Source organism: Platichthys flesus, chromosome 24, assembly GCF_949316205.1.
Source record: "Platichthys flesus chromosome 24, fPlaFle2.1, whole genome shotgun sequence".
In the NCBI taxonomy this organism is placed as follows: Eukaryota; Metazoa; Chordata; class Actinopteri; order Pleuronectiformes; family Pleuronectidae; genus Platichthys; species Platichthys flesus.
The window spans coordinates 10,317,356-10,333,591 of record NC_084968.1 but is presented as its reverse complement, the minus strand read 5'-3'; the positions used below and the strand labels follow the sequence as shown (position 1 = coordinate 10,333,591).

Below are 16,236 nucleotides of genomic sequence, written 5' to 3'. Positions count from 1 at the left end.
CGGGCCTAAATAAATAAAAATATCACCGTGCTTGTTTTCATGTTTATCAGGTGTATAGAAGCAGGTGCTTTTCTTCTACGTCACTGCCCATCACCTCTGTTTAAATTATATCTCTTACCGCCATCTAGTGGCTGAGTCCTGAAGTGTTACAACTGTGTAAAGGATTATTCAGGGTTTATTGTTCTGTAAATCTGTATTTTATGGTATGTTGAAAACAAAAATACTCTCAAGTTAGAGTTTAAAATTCAAAATTCTTAATTATTTTTTATTTATTATGTCAAATAACAGCCTGGAAACTGATTCTCACATCTTTCTCATAATAATAATAAACAATCTCATTATTAGAATGTACAAAGCCAAAAGTTTTGGATTGTCAATCTTATTAACTGACTATCTATCTAATCCTTTAGAATTTTTTCACTCAATTTAATCACTTTTATAACTTTTATCTAGAAGCTCATACATGTTTTCCATCTCATGTTTTCCATCTAATCATTTTGAGTCATACTTCTTGTCTTCTTGTCTTCTCCTTACTTTTACAATACAACTCACAAGTCATGATTCTGATCTACAGATGATTATCATTATTATATTATTATAGTTGTAAATATACAAAGTAAAAAATATCAGATTGTTATGTAATGTTATGTTGGAGTTGATTATTTAAACCTTTTATCATAATTCTGACTCAAATGTCCCCTAAAAACTGAAACTATGAATTCATTTCCCACTTTTCACTCGCTGCAGTTTATTATCACTTTATTGAGCACATATATAATATATATTTCTTGGTCAAACAGTTTCTTTAGTGACACATGAGCTGCAGATAACTTGGAGAAGTTCTGTGCCTCCTGCAGAGCGCACCAGGCCCGTTATGAATGGGAAGTAGACCCGGTCACTCTGATGGACGTGACTCGCTTGCGGGACCTGATCACTTAAGACCCACTTCCATTGATCGATCAACTAACGGGACACCGCGCGTGGGTCCAGGTCGGTTCAATCGACCACCAGCGTGCGTTGAGCGAGACACGCGCGGCGCGACGTGGGTCTATCTGACGTGGAGGCTCCCCGCTGCGCACAGATACTGCGGCATTTGCTCTAAACCCGGGTGTGCGCTCGTGTCCCTCCGCCGACAGAGGAAGTGCTCGCAGACCAATCACATCTGTGTTTACACCATCACCTGTCACACGCACACACACCCTCCGCTAGATTTCTCTCTGTCAGGTAGGAATCCGCTATTTATGTTTATTCTGCCTTTTTTATTCCCTAAATGTCCGGAGGGAGTGGGAGCCCTGTAGGTGACGGGCGGGGGAGCCGGTGCGTCCGGAGCGCTCGGCGGCAGCAGCAGGCGGGGTTAGCCGGGTTAGCTCCCCCGGTGCTAGCGGGGCTGGTTATCTGCCCCGGCTTGGGCTCTTTTTTTTTTTTCTCCCTCCAGCCGATTATCAGAAAGTCCTTGCGCCTAATCATCCCCGTGCTGAGGTCGGAGCGCCGCGCTAGCTTAGCCCGCGAGGCTAGCGGGGCTTGGAGCGCGTTTTGGCTGCAGCTCGCCGGGCGTTCGAACCCCCCGAGCTAACATCCTCTAGCTAGCAGGAGGAGAGATGCTGGTGGGTCGGGCAGCACCGTGCACGGGTGGATTAGTGTCCCCCCTCCCCGGGCCATGGTTCGTTAGCATCGGGAGGAGAGGGGGCGACCCAGCGGTGTTGTTGGTCCCGGTTGTTCGCACGCACGCAGCGAGCTCTTTGTTTCGGTTCCTCTCCTCCAAGTTTCCTCGCTCGATTGACATTTGTTTAAAAGAGCGAAGGAACATTAACTCAATTGACTCTTCTGCTTAATCAATAAAATGGATTTTAAATCCAGCAGTTTGAATTGAAATTAAGAGTAATGTAAAAAGATAAATCTGCTTAAGTAGATCCATGCAAATAAGATCTAATGTAATTTAAATATAAAGAATGATTAAGTTGAGGTGCTTTATTTATAACACATTTATAAAAGGTAATTAGATTTGTATGCACAGTCTTATTCTGCACTGCAATTATACATGTGGACGGATACATAGATTTAACAAAAGGCATTGATATTTCTATAAGCCTTTATTTAATCAGATTAGTTTCTTTCAACAGTTAAAGTAAAGTCATCAGACAAATGCATTCATTAAAACTCTATAATATAAAACTCTTACACGCACACAACCTGGTTCTAAGAGGTGTTACACTTGCTCAGCTTTTCTAAAGCAGGAAATCAGTCTTTAAATTATTTCATGCATCATTTACAAAATAACCTACAAACTCTCTCTCCTGGTTCTTGGACTTTGGAAACAGCGAATAGGAAAAAAATGTCCATTCGTCTCTGAATTGTTTTCTTGGTTGCATGCACATCTGGTTCAGTAGACGTTCAATACTTCAGTTTGCTTTTGGAACAGACTGCACAGATCTCCAGGTACTTCAGGATTGCTTTGGAATCACCAGAATACAAATCTGATCGACCAGATGTTTGCCATTTGAAGCTTGTCTGCATTTTTATTTTCATATTCGTCCACTTCCATTGTTTCCTCCACTGTTGACCGAGTAGAACGTTTCGGCTGAGATGATCCTTCTTGCCCTCTGGGTTGTGTTGTTCAGCGTGGGAAGTGAGTGCTGCTCCCTTTTTTGAAACAGGATTCCATTCCATCCAGATGTGCACACTGATCATTTTTGCTGTAGTTGCTCCTTTCTCCTTTTTAGTTGCTCCTCCTGCTCCTCCAAGCAGCACGTACCATGGGTGCAGTGCTTTCACCTGGAAGCCATGCAGACGATGTTGTAGACTTGATGCTTTTTGACACATTACTTTTCCCGACCTGAACCTTTATAGGAAGAATGAGACTCAACATTTCAAACGCTGTCCTGAGGCTCCACGTTAACCATCATCATGAATATTGACACTTACAGCGTTTAAGGCAACTTTCATTGAAAGACAACAACTTGTTTACATCAGCAATGAGGTCATTGACACTGTGCATTTTTCACCTTGAACCACATTTCATGCTTTTCCATCAGAGTTTCATGTTTTTGTTCCTCTTAACAGCTTTGATCACCCATCAAATCCACAATTATCTCTCTTTTTTTAATCTCTGTTCAGAATCAGGAACGTGTTCTTCATCCAAAGTCAATTACGCAAGTTCATCTCTGTGAATACGCGCTCAGTTAGTTGATATCGTATCTATGCATTGGATTTTACGCGCAAAGTTACGTGCGCAACACATTTACACCAACGACCATTCCTTAAGCTGGAGGTGTCGCTACACACATACCTTTGCGTTGCAGCCCGACGTGCAGGTGTTCAGAAGTTACGTTTTTCCTCCGTGCGTGATCCGCAGCTCCGGTGCGCACGCGTAGAAATCCAACGCTGTCCTCAATGAAGCGGTTGTGGACTTAGTGCAGTCACCACGTTGCCAATCCAAAGAAGCCATTACGGTTACTGATTAATTGTGTTTAAATGTTTTTGACGCGTGCAGAAAATGTCCAAAGCTTCCAAAACAATAAATCCACTTCCCTCTGCCAAACAAAAAACTTCGACCCAAGAAATCCTAACCTTCCTTTCGCAGCCATTGCTCCCAGTAACTGTTTGCGTCTTACCATCAACACCTGTGTCAAGTGCACCCCCCGTTTACATCAACCTCTTCCCTCATTGACAGCGAGACTACGCCCCCTAGTGGTGGGAGGTTTTACAAAACAAAACAATAATAACAACTCTTAAAATCAGTCTTTGGCCACACAGCACGAGTCTGTGTGCCCCCCCACAGAATATTGAGAAAGAAATATTTATTTTAAAAAGTTAAAAAAACTCTGCGGGCCGTTTAGTCGGTGACAGGATAACGCAGTGACCATTGGTGGAGAGATGTGGACGAGGGAGGGGAGAGGGAGTCAGACCCACACTGTGCGAGGTGCACTGCGGTGTGGGTGTTTACACTATCAACCCAGTGTCTGTGCCTGTAAAGCCTTTCTGGATTTCACCATGTTCACCGCTCGTCTTGTTTCCTCCCCGTGCATCCAGGAGCTGAACCACACACTCACACTGAAGCGACCGCGGTAGCCACTAACTGGACGGACTCTCTGGCAATCGACCCTTTGCAGGTAGGCCTGGGCTCGCTCTGTACCGTGGAGACGGAGCGAGCTACTTCTGCCGGAGCTCGGAGCTTACACTGAGCCTTACTGTATATTTCCCGAATGGTTGGTGTTTTTTATTCCGCCACATCCGTCTTGCACTCTTTTCCTGCCGCTCTCTCTCTCTGCTGTGAGGCAGCGTCTCCACTGGATTTCACATGACATCTTATATTCTGACTTCACACCGGGAGCAACACAAAAACACCTCAAGAGAATAAAACAAACCCCATCGGGACATTTCATAGATTTGAGATAAAGACACAAAGTCCCTGTTGTGCTGAGCCAGAAGCATCACACAACAGATCGGCACATGAATTTGCATGCCTGGTTATGAAAAACATCTCGGCTGTCGGCACAAACATAAAATAATATTGAATAGAAGTAAGTGTCATAATGGACAACAATGATAACTTCACAACGTGAGTTTAACTAGAAAAACAAGTGAGAGACATAAGAGACTTGATTTCTCTCATCAGCCGTTAATTGGAGACTCGTTTGGATGAGGAGCTCGTAATCGTGTGCTTTTAGGCATTCAAGCTATTTTAAATTTGCTTATAAAAAAACACAATATTCTCTCTGAATTCCCAAGGGGGTGTTTGCTTTCACAGAGCTGGTCTCTCGTGCACAGTCCTTCGAGCAGCTCAGAGTCTTGCAGATTTTGTTTATTTTTGGGGGGATTTCACTCTTTGAAAATGCTCATGCAAAACGCTTTTGACCTGCTGTAGGATAAAGGTATCCTGACACGATCCTTTGATTCTGCATCACAAGGAATGGGAGCATCAGTTGTTTATTAGTGGAGGGGGGCAGCTCTGCGTGTGTGACTTGTGATAACCCTCTGCCCCCTGAGGCTTTGTATCACTGTGTGTATCACTGTGTGTCTGAGGCCGGTGGAAGTGTTAATTGAGCACCTCAGTCGGGGGGGGGGGGGTCTGCCTCAGTGGCAGACTATCAATACCACAGAGGCGACCTCGAGCTTCAGGAGAGAATAGACAGCAGCGCATTCAAGGGAGGGACAACACGAGACACACTTGTGCTGTCAGTTCTCGGTGAATATGGCATTTCGTGCGGATGCAGCAGCTAATGGTCTCCTCAGAGGTAATAGGTTCTAAGTTATTCTTGTTTTTCGTTCACCATCCTTCTCCCCGTTCAGTGGAATAGCGGAATAAGTCTTGGACCATGAGCTCAGTGGCAGTGTTGACCCCGGAGAGCTTTGCGGAGCATCGCAGCGGCCTCAAGGACCAGGACCTCACAGGTAACGTCCACCTGACGTCTACTTACCTCTTTTTACTTTTGTTCCTAAGAGCCAACAGTCATCCAAAAAAGATTATGGAAAGGAATTTAGATTTTCTCTTACTTGTCGTTATGCATTTGCTTGTTTCTTTGTATCCTGTATGTGATGTTATCTAGAAACAGGTTTTATTGGCAGCTCTCTTTTCATCTCGGTCTTATACTCGATCTTGTTTTCTTTCTTACGTGCACTCTGTTTTTCTTCTTTCATCTTTACCTTTTTTTTTTTTTAATCTTGATCTCTCCGGGCCAGGCTGCGTCCCGGAGGATGAGGCCTACATCCCCACCTACCTGGAGGCCTTCCCCCCGCTGCCGGAGAAGGGAGCACCAGGGGAGAAGACCGGGGAGCCGGCTTCAGCATGGGGCGGCAAGATCAGGCCCATCAAAGCCTCTGTCATCACCCAGGTCAGTCAAGCAGCCACTGAGGAAAGAAGAAAATTGCTTTCAGTTTCTGCTTTGCAAACTTCATCGCTACCACACGTCGAACATTTGTCTGCTCTTGAGATATTTTTCTGACAGTAACTAAATCTTCACCCATTTCAGTGCCGTTAACTCTGCTCCCTCCCATGTGCACCTCCTCCCCTGCAACCTGCTCCGTCCCCAGGTTTTCCACGTGCCCCTGGAGGAGCGGCGCTACAAGGACAACAGCCAGTTCGGGGAGGGCGAGGAGGCCAAAGTGTGTCTGGAGATCATGCAGCGGACGGGGGCCCACATCGAGCTGTCCCTGGCCAAAGACCAGGGCCTGTCCATCATGGTCACGGGAAAACTGGAATCTGTCATGAAGGCTCGCAAGGAAATTGTAGCTCGCCTGCAGACTCAGGTAAATCCACGTCTGCCAAGGAGATGATGTTTGTCTGTTTGTTGGTCAGTAGGATTACGCAAAATCTACCAAACTGATTTTCTTGAGATTTGGTTGAAAGATGTATTTTTATTCCCCAGTTTCACCGATTTCTCAGGGAATAGTTCATTGATCCCTATTGAAAACATCAGGCATATTTAGGGAACTGATATGAATTAATGCCTCTGGGAAGGTTCGCTCTCTACTTGGGGCCGAATCTTGTTCCTCTATTTTTTGTTGTGTTTATATAATGTCAAAATTCTTCATGTTGTGGTGCACAAAGTTTTCTTGCCGCGAACTGTTGGGTTACATAAGCAGATAATTAAAACACAATGCATCCCATTATAATATGGGATGGAATCGGAAAACTACCAAAGAAGCAGCAGGTACAAGTTCTCTAGCTTGGAGGTGTGATATCGTTTTATTTCACGGTTTTAGTTGTGCGTACTGGTACAGTTTGTATTTATAGAGACGTTAAATCCTCATTAGCTTGACAGAAATGTAGTTTTGCAAGTTTTTTTTTATGGCCCGATAATGGATACCTCTGGAAACGACTGCAGGGCAGGAGAGCGCCACCGCTTCAGCTGACGAATGGGACCCGACAAGTTTTAATGCGGCAATCTTTTACTTTAATCTGTGTTTCTCCTTTTTTCCCTGTCCTGGTGCTTAATTATGAGGAGATGGCTCCGTCCACAGATAAACAAGGAGGCTGAGGAATTAGCAGCAGAGAGAAAAAACCTGAGTTGCTTCCAGGGTCGGGTCAGTTCGGCAAAGTAAAAGTTGAGGTGAAAAATGACTGTCAGCTCCCGAGGGCGCCCTCTGTGGGCTTCAGCGGCAAACGTGCTGATTTCCACTTCAGTCGGTTCACCGAGGTTCAGCTGTTTAGCTGAGCTGCAGTTTTTTGATACAATAGAATGGAAAAACAATCTGTCCTCTTTGCACAGCAACCTGTTTTTTCTTTCCCTTCTGAACCGTGTCTGAACCTTTACAGATATTTAAATAATCCGAATAAAACCAGTCTTATTGCTCTCGATCACCTCCTCCCTCTTACCTCTCCAGGCCTCGGCCACGGTCGCCATCCCCAAGGAGCACCATCGGTTCGTCATCGGCAAGAACGGCGAGAAGCTGCAGGAGCTGGAGCTGAAGACGGCCACGAAGATCGCTATTCCACGACCCGACGACCCCAGCACCAACATCCGCATCACCGGCACCAAGGAGGGCATCGAGAAGGCTCGCCACGAGATCCTGCTCATCCACGCGGAACAGGTCGGCATCAAGCTGTGGTGTGATTTAAAAAAAAGTTGGAGTAGGTTAGGAGTACAGGGATAAATGCGTGATAAATGATTTTGGTTTCTTTCCCACTCAGGAAGGATGAAACTGTCTCTTTATACATAATTAATCTTACTCTTGATAGAATATTGGATCGCTTCTTGACACTGCCGCCTCTCTAATCGCCAAAGTCTAATTTCGGTATCTTTGAAAACCCAATATTTACATATTCTGTTGTCCGACCGGGTGATTGCCGCCTCACACACCCGCTCACCAGGACAAGCGTGCGGTGGAGCGTCTGTCCCTGGAGAAGGCCTTCCACCCCTTCATCGCCGGCGCCCACAACCGGCTGGTGCAGGAGCTGAGCCAGGAGACCGGCGCCCGCATCAGCATCCCCCCCCCGAGCCTGCCCAAGGACGAGATCGTCATCACCGGGGAGAAGGAGGCCGTGGCCCTGGCGGTGAACCGCATTCGAGCCATCTACGAGGACAAGGTACTGTCCTGCTGGTTCAACCATGATCTCGTCCGGGGGGGGAAAGGGGGAAATCTGGACCTTTTAACTCAGTCCCTTCTGTCTAAAAATGACAAATCCTTAAATGCAATTTGTGTTGTCACATCTGAATCGAGAATATCAGTTTGTTAGCATCTTCTAAAATTCTCTTTGCTGCTGCTTTATTACATTTTCTGGAACAAGTCTGGTGATGACTATTTCAACTGATGTTTTTTGGACTCTTTTTCATTCAAATTTCAAATCTCCTAAATTAAGAAAAACGAAAAAAATGCTCAATGGAGACACGGAACGAAACACAGAATCAAAAACAAGGAGCAAACCCAAACAGTGGAGCAGCAGGTGGTAGACAGATCCTAAACCTCCTCTATCATAAAACATGTTTGATTCAGTTAGACAACCTGTGTGTGTGTGTGTGTGTGTGTGTGTGTGTGTGTGTGGTTTTGGACTGACAAGCTTTCTATCAACGCTGCAAGAAACTATTAAAGAAGGATGGATGAAGCGCGGAGAGGAAGTGTGTGTTTGTGTGTGTGTGCAGCAGATAAGCGCCGGGGATAATGCGGAGAGAAAATTGGATTTTACCCGGGAACAACAGGATGGGAATGCTAATGCAATTTAGCTCGTATGTATGAGAGGGGAAAACAAATGAATTTCCTCTGTTGCCTTCGTGCTTTTCAGTCCCTCGCTCTCCTCGCTCGCCACTTGCTCGACCTCTGTCTGTTTGTTTCTCTTTCTAAATCTACGTTTACCCTCTTTTGTCACTTCAGCCTCTCTCTGTTGTGTTGTTCTTCCCACTTCCTGTTGTTGTCATTTGCTTATCACAATCTTGTAATCCGCCCCACAGAAGAGGAAGACCACCACCATCTCGGTGGAGGTGAAGAAATCTCAGCACAAGTACATCATCGGTCCAAAGGGCAACACCCTGCAGGAGATCCTGGAGACCACGGGGGTGTCCGTGGAGATGCCTCCTCTGGACTCCTGCTCGGAGACCATCATCCTGAGGGGGGAGCCCGACAAACTGGGACCAGCACTCACACAGGTCTACGCCAAGGTGAGGAGGGGGGGGGGGGGGGGGGGAGTGTGGGACATGCTCTTCCAATGTCAATGCCGTTAAAATAACTGGAAAGGAGGGATACGTTTTGAATGGTGTGGTTTTTTTTTTGGTGTGTGTGCAGGCCAAGAGCGTGATAGTGGTGGAGGTCACCGCTCCGGCCTGGCTGCACCGATTCATCATTGGCAAGAAAGGGCAGAACATCGGGCGGATCACACATCAGCTACCACGGGTAAGAGGGAGAGCAACAGAGGAGACCAGCAGAGATGAAACACAAATCCACACATCCTGCAACATGACAAGGCGGCGTGTGCGACCTTCCGTGTTGTAGAAGTAAAAAACAGTATTTCAGTGCTTCACGTAGGAGGTGAGGAGGGACTGGCAGCAGAGAGTGACAGCCGCTTGGCAGAGGAGACGTGTTTATTGAGCTTTGGGAGTTAGGAGCATCGACACAAAGTCGGGCGGGACAAGCAGCTCTTTGATCGAGTGTTCTTTGTCTGTGTGTGTGTGTGTGTGTGTGTTTGTGTGTAGGTTCACATCGAATTTACGGACGGTGAAGAGCGCATCAGTCTGGAGGGGCCGACGGAGGAGGTGGAGCTGGCTCAGGCCCAGCTACAGGAGATCGTCAAGGACCTGGTTGGTGCTCGTTCATTCATTCATTCATTCATTTGCCTCTTTTTAACAAAAGCTCCGGCACAGAACGTGAACCAGCCAATGACTGGTCCAACATCTGAGCAGGACCTCGGTGAAGTTTCTCTTCATAGAGTCAGTTTAAAGAACTCCGGAGATTTAACTGAAAGGTCTGAGTCATTTGCTCCCCAAGTAAAATATCTGGAGTGAGAAAACAGTGTCCTGTCTCACCCTGGATGATCTTCTGCTCACGTTCCTCATATTAGAAACAGCAGAGAAGAGACAGATTCAGTTCTGCACCACGTTGTACCTTTAACAAAGTCTGAAATCTCCCTGTTTGTTCAGCTGGTGAGGATGGACTACACTGAGGTCATCATAGACCAGCGCTTCCACCGACACCTCATCGGGAAGAACGGAGCAAACAGTGAGTAAACTGGGGCGCCTGCAATGCTGGGAGGAAAGTAAAGTATAGAGATGTAGGAGGCTGGCGTTTGATCCCAAAGAGATGTAGGTTGCAACGTCGCTGTTACATCACATCATCCACCTCCTCCCTGTTCCCCCCCCCCCCCTGCAGTCAATCGGATCAAGGAGCATTACAAAGTGTCGGTACGGATCCCCCAGGACTCGGAGCGAAGTGGTCTGGTCCGGATTGAGGGAGACCCGAAAGGCGTCCAGCTGGCGCGCAGGGAGCTCATCGAGATGGTCCAGAGGATGGTGAGAGGAGGAGCTCTGCGTTGTACTATGTGAATTAACCCCCCCCCCCTCCCCCCCCACAATAGCCTCTTATCGCCGTTGTTGACGCTCCTCTCCCGTTTCCAGGAAAACGAACGCACCAAAGATCTGATCGTGGAGCAGAAGCTTCATCGGACAATCATCGGCCAGAAGGGAGAGAAGATAAAAGAAGTTCGAGATAAGTTCCCCGAGGTGAGTGCCCCCCCCCCCCCCCCCCCGGACGCTTTATCTCGCTTACTCATCATCGTTAAATAACAAAGTGACGAACGTCATCTCCTCTTCCTCCAGGTCATCATCAACTTCCCCGACCCGGCGCAGAAGAGTGACATCGTGCAGCTGAGAGGGCCGAAGAACGAGGTGGAGAAATGTGCCAAGTTCCTCCAGAAGGTCATCGCGGACCTGGTACGAGCCTCTGCTTTCCATGACTGCTCCGTCTCAGTCGCTCTTCTTCTTCTTCTTCTTCTTCTTCTTGACTTCACAGCAGCAGCGTTCTTTCTTTTGCAGATCGAGAGCAGCTTCTCGCTCTCCGTTCCCATCTTCAAGCAGTTTCACAAAAACATCATCGGTAAGGGCGGCGCCAACATCAAAAAGGTGAGACTTGACATGTTTGACCAAAGTCACTTGAAATGATTAGAGTCTTTTAACAGCTACACGGGGGATTTAACATCATTATATATCATATTTTATGATTTGCGCCACCACCAGATCCGTGAAGAGACCAACACCAAGATCGACCTCCCGACCGAGAACAGCAACTCGGAGACGATCGTCATCACCGGCAAGAAGAGCAACTGTGAGGCGGCGAGAGAACGAATCCTCGCCATCCAGAGAGAGCTGGTGAGAGTTTGTCACTTCTGCTGCTCACTCGTTTTTCCTGGGAACACAAATACATGATATCGTCCGTCTGCCTCTCCTCCCCTCACCAGGCAAACATCAAGGAGACGGAGGTCGCCATCCCAGCCAAACTGCACAACTCTCTGATCGGCTCCAAAGGCTGCCTGGTGCGCTCCGTCATGGAGGACTGCGGCGGCGTCCACATCCATTTCCCCTCGGAGGGCTCCGGCTCCGACAAGGTCACCATCAGAGGCCCCGTCGGAGAAGTGGAGAAGGCCAAGAAGCAGCTGCTGCAGCTGGCTGAGGAGAAGGTTGGTGGGAGCTTCTGACTTCAAATGACTCGGAAGTGAGGAGCTGCAAAGAGAAGGGGAATAGAAGACAAATACTTACATCCTCTTTCCTGTCCTCTTTCCTTCCCACGGTTTTCAGCAAGTCAACAACTTCACCGCTGAGCTGCAGGCGAAACCTGAGTACCATAAATTCTTGATTGGCCGCGGGGGGGCGAACATCCGCCGCGTGCGAGACAGAACGGGGGCGAGGATCATCTTCCCGTCACCAGACGACCCGGAGCAGGAGCTGATCACCATCGTAGGGAAGGAGGAGGCCGTCCGTCACGCTCAGAGGGAACTGGAGAGTCTGGTCAAAAACCTGGTAATCACACACTGCTCATTCTAATCTCCAAAAATCCCCAGCGTCACATGTTGAAACATCTCCTTTTTTAATGCCAAACACGTTTCTGTTCGTCCTCCTTCCTGCAGGACGACGTGGTGGAGGACACCATGGTAGTGGACGTCCGGCACCACCGGCACTTTGTGTGCCGGAGAGGCCAGGTGCTGCGGGAGCTGGCAGAGGAGTACGGCGGCGTGGCCGTGAGCTTCCCTCGCACCGGGGCCAACAGCCAGCGGGTCACCCTGAAGGGAGCCAAGGACTGCGTGGAGGCCGCGAAGAAACGCATCCAGGAGATCATCGAGGACCTGGTCAGACACGTTCCAGAAACTGAATGACTTTTGGCAATAGATAAATCTGTAATCTCCAATATCGATGTTCAGGTCAAAGCTTAATCGAAATAATAAAATGTAATTATTGCCAGTTCTCCTGAAGCTCTGTGTTGTGTTTGGTGTCGGCACCATTGTCACCCAGCTGTGTCCTCCTCTCACGCCCCCACCTCTCTCTCTCTCGCTCTCTTGAGCAGGAGTCCCAGGTGAGCGTGGAGGTTGCCATCCCTCAGCGCTACCACCGCGCCATCATGGGGCCCAAAGGCTGCCGCATTCAGCTCATCACCAGGGAGCACGAGGTTCAAATCAAGTTCCCCGAGAGAGACGACAGCGCCGCAGGTCAGAAACACAACACGCAAAGGAACTGTAGCTACAGCTGTGGAACCTGTACAGAGACAACACAACTATTAGTCAATCACAGTTAGTAATTGCAACTTAAGGAAATGTACGCAACACGTTTTTATTTGTCTTGTGATCTTTTTTTTCCTGGTACAGTTTCAGGTCAGGAGCCTCCACCACAGGAAAATGGCGAAGTCAGTCCAGAGGCGGAGTTCGTCCCCCGCAAGTGTGACACCATCGTCATCTCTGGGCGGGCCGAGAAGTGTGAGCCGGCTAAAGCAGCCCTGCTGGTGGGCCCCATGTTGTTCTGTTTCTCCCCCCCCTCCCACCTCTCTATCATCCTTTCTCTAACCTCGTCCCCGCCTCCTCCCTCAGGCGCTGGTTCCCATCACGGAGGACGTCGAGGTGTCGTACGAGCTGCATCGCTACATCATCGGTCAGAAGGGCAGTGGAATCAGGAAGATGATGGAGGAGTACGAGGTGAGCTCGCACTCTGGCGCCATCTTCTGGCCAAGAGAGAACACACGCTGTTGGACACGCTTGGATATTGTGATGAATTAAACTCACGTGCACGTGAGAGACAGCGTTAGTGATCTGGGATCGATTGTGTGCGCGTGCAGGTGAACATCTGGGTGCCGCAGCCTGAGAAGCAGCTGGATGTGATCAAGGTGACGGGTCTGGAGGCCAACGTGGAGCGAGCCAAGCTGGGTCTGCTGGAGAGGGTGAAGGACCTGCAGGCCGAGCAGGAGGACCGAGTAAATGACCCATTCATCCATCTATCATCCATCGAGCTTTCAGAACACGTTGACTGGTTTCGAGCTAAAAATGTAAAACACAAATATTCAGATAATGGACGCACTGGTTATTTTAACCTCTCTGCTTGATTCCTCCCAGGCCCTGAGGAGCTTCAAGGTCACCTTGTCTGTGGATCCCAAATTTCATCCCAAGATCATCGGCCGCAAGGGAGCAGTCATCTCTCAAATCAGGAAAGACCACGACGTCAGCATCCAGTTCCCAGACAAAGGAGACGAGCAGCAGGTTTGTGCTTTTAACTCCTCGTTCCTCCTTCATCTGATCCGAAAACGTTTCCTCCTCCTTCAGCTCGATTTTCAGGGAACTAATGTTTTATTTTTTTCCTTCCCTCGCCCCAACCTCCCCTCCCAGGATCTGATCGTGATCTCTGGGTACGAGCGGAACGTGGAGGAGGGGCGTCAGGCCATCCAGCACCTGGTGGCCGAGTTGCAGGAGATGGTGAGTCAAGAGGTCCGCCTGGACCCGAGGACCCACGCTCGCATCATTGGCGCCCGGGGCAAGGCCATCCGCAAGCTGATGGAAGAGTTCAAGGTCGGATTGGTTTATATTTAAAGGCTCTACTGGGAGTTATATGTTCGTTATAGTTTAATTTTCTGAATCCTGAATACGTCTGTTTCCAGGTGGATATACGGTTTCCTCAGCCGGGCTCTGACGAGCCGGACAAAGTGACGGTGACGGGTCTTCCAGAGACGGTGGACAACGCCGTCGACCACCTCCTCAACTTGGAGGAGGAATATGTGAGAACAGCCTCAGCTCAGCCAAGATAGATTTAATATCCAGTGTTTCCATTCTGCCACAGAAGGTGACCTCAGTATCCAACTTCTTTCCTTTCTTCCCCTCTCTCTCAGATGCTCAGCGTAACAGAGACTGAGACCCTGGCGGCGTACATGAAGCCTCCGTCCCGCTGTGGAGCTGGAGGAGGCGCAGGAGGAGGGGACGATGGCAGCGGAGGTCCTGCCAAGGGCTTTGTGGTGCGGGACGCTCCCTGGAACGAATCAGGGGACAAGGTGGGGACGTGCTTTTGATCTCTTAGCAATGTCTCCCTCAATCGGTTGAAAGAAGAAGCTTCGGACAGAAGTAGCGTAAAAAGTAGATTAAAGAAAAGAGAAAGTAAAAACAACACTTTATTTCACTCTGTTTGTTCCAGGCTCCTGACATGAGCAGCGCGGAGGACTTCCCTACGTTTGGGACGAGCGTGGCCCCGAAACAGACGTCAGCCTGGGGCCCCAAGAAGTTCTGAAGCTGCTCACGTGGATGAAAAATGACAAAAAACAACAAACTTCTGTAAAGTAACAAAACAGATCTCTAAACAAACTGCTGCTCGCCTTCCTTCCTTCCTCCTCCTTAGTGACCTCCCCTTGTCTCCTTTTCTCTGTGAACCCCCCTCGAACACTCCTCCCACAACCAGCCACAACGAATTATGGGAGAACCATCCTCTTCTTGGTACCTCCACTTCCACCTCCTCCTCGAGGATAAAAAAAAAAACGTCCATAGTTTGGCTGTCCCGCTCTGCCTCCTGGGGTCGCACCCCCCCCCCCCCCTGCTGAACTCTCCCCTGACATGGGAGTATATCAGAGTGAGTTAATGATGTTGTGAGGAGTCAGAGTGCACTGGGGGAAACGGGGGGGCAGGGGATCACGCGTCCAAGTTGCAAAAGCTAAATCTTGGAATTTTTTTGTAAGCTCAAAGAGAATAAGAGGGCAGTCTGTGTTTTACTGTTTGTAAACTACAGCATCTTTTAACTTACGGTTCTTTTCCTGCTTTTGTTTTTTCTATGAGGAGTTTTCCTTGTCAGCTCAACCTTTAGTGTGGTGCAGTAAGTAGACCTGTGTGTGTGTGTGTCGGCATAAAAAAAAAAAAAACAGCTGCTGCCGCCGACTCAGCAGGTTTTAATTTAAAAATCCAGAATCTGAAGATGTGGAATCTTATTGTTTGTAAATGTCTAATTTATTCAAGAAGGAAAAAGAAAGAAAACGGAGCCATTCTATTTCAAAAAACTACTGTGATGATGCGTTTCTGTTTTTTTATAAAAGCAATCACTGTAGCTTGATGCTGACAAACTTGTGTTCGGGAGCGAATGTTGTGCATCAGGGTTTTGGAAAATGTTACCAGTTGTTGTTGTAAGTGTACAAAGAACTTTTTTCGCTATTTTTTTAAACTGTGGGATTTTTGTTGTTAGTTTCTGGCATATCTGAAAAAGACTGTGTGTGTGTGTGTGTGTGTGTGCGCGCGGGCGTGTGAAAGGTAAGATGTATATTTGAATGAAGCTGAACCAAACTTTTACATCGTCTTTGTCAGTTTTGTGTCTCCTCTCTGAGCCGCTCTCGGAGCCAACGAGTTTCCGTCGACATGCACACGATGCTGCTTCAAATCCACGATCTGGTTTCCTCTGGTCCCAGTGGTTCGGTGACATTTTGTAGCAAACACCTCCGTTGCCCCTTTAACTCCCCTTTAACTTCCCTTTTTCCAGTCCTCAGACTCTAAAAACCCAACCTGCCCTGTTCAGTTTGCCCACATCTCAATTAGGCTTCACCCCCCCTGGTGGTCTTGAAGGAACAAGACCTTGCACCCTTGTTGGTTTTCTGAGAAGATCGATACTGCTCTGATGTCCGGGTGTGAAGGGTCCAGCCGGGAGGCGACCAACGGAGCTCAGGATTAAGACTGAAACCAGCAGGAAGAGTTCGGAAAAGAAGACATTAAAGGTTCAGTGTGTAAGATTTAGGTGAAAGGGATCTATTATGAAATAAGCTGAGTGATGTTTTCACTACTGTTTTCCATCCAAATTGTATTAAATGTTGTTT

General features: G+C 48.0%; 1 protein-coding gene across 1 annotated transcript; it reads left to right on the top strand.

Annotated features, from left to right (window-relative positions):
- The first annotated feature begins 1,151 nt into the window (after nucleotides 1-1,151).
- On the top strand, nucleotides 1,152-16,072 carry hdlbpb (high density lipoprotein binding protein b). The gene is made up of 28 exons (XM_062383921.1): nucleotides 1,152-1,224; nucleotides 4,030-4,109; nucleotides 5,290-5,391; nucleotides 5,680-5,831; nucleotides 6,031-6,246; nucleotides 7,324-7,530; nucleotides 7,811-8,026; nucleotides 8,886-9,092; nucleotides 9,217-9,324; nucleotides 9,624-9,728; nucleotides 10,068-10,146; nucleotides 10,297-10,436; nucleotides 10,542-10,646; nucleotides 10,743-10,856; nucleotides 10,959-11,045; nucleotides 11,160-11,291; nucleotides 11,381-11,599; nucleotides 11,718-11,939; nucleotides 12,047-12,265; nucleotides 12,481-12,622; nucleotides 12,779-12,912; nucleotides 12,998-13,102; nucleotides 13,243-13,377; nucleotides 13,517-13,660; nucleotides 13,787-13,966; nucleotides 14,056-14,172; nucleotides 14,284-14,442; nucleotides 14,583-16,072. The coding sequence occupies exons 3-28, from the start codon at nucleotides 5,316-5,318 to the stop codon at nucleotides 14,673-14,675; spliced, it is 3,813 nt and encodes a 1,270-aa protein (XP_062239905.1). The 5' UTR covers nucleotides 1,152-1,224; nucleotides 4,030-4,109; nucleotides 5,290-5,315; the 3' UTR covers nucleotides 14,676-16,072.
- Nucleotides 16,073-16,236: the final 164 nt, after the last annotated feature.

Excerpts from the sequence above, each read along its gene's own strand:
- hdlbpb (XM_062383921.1), top strand. The coding sequence starts at position 5,316 with ATGAGCTCAGTGGCAGTGTTGACCCCGGAGAGCTTTGCGGAGCATCGC. Across the intron at positions 9,093-9,216 it reads TCACACAGGTCTACGCCAAG|GCCAAGAGCGTGATAGTGGT; the intron begins GTGAGGAGGGGG and ends GTGTGTGTGCAG. Across the intron at positions 14,173-14,283 it reads TCAACTTGGAGGAGGAATAT|ATGCTCAGCGTAACAGAGAC; the intron begins GTGAGAACAGCC and ends CCTCTCTCTCAG.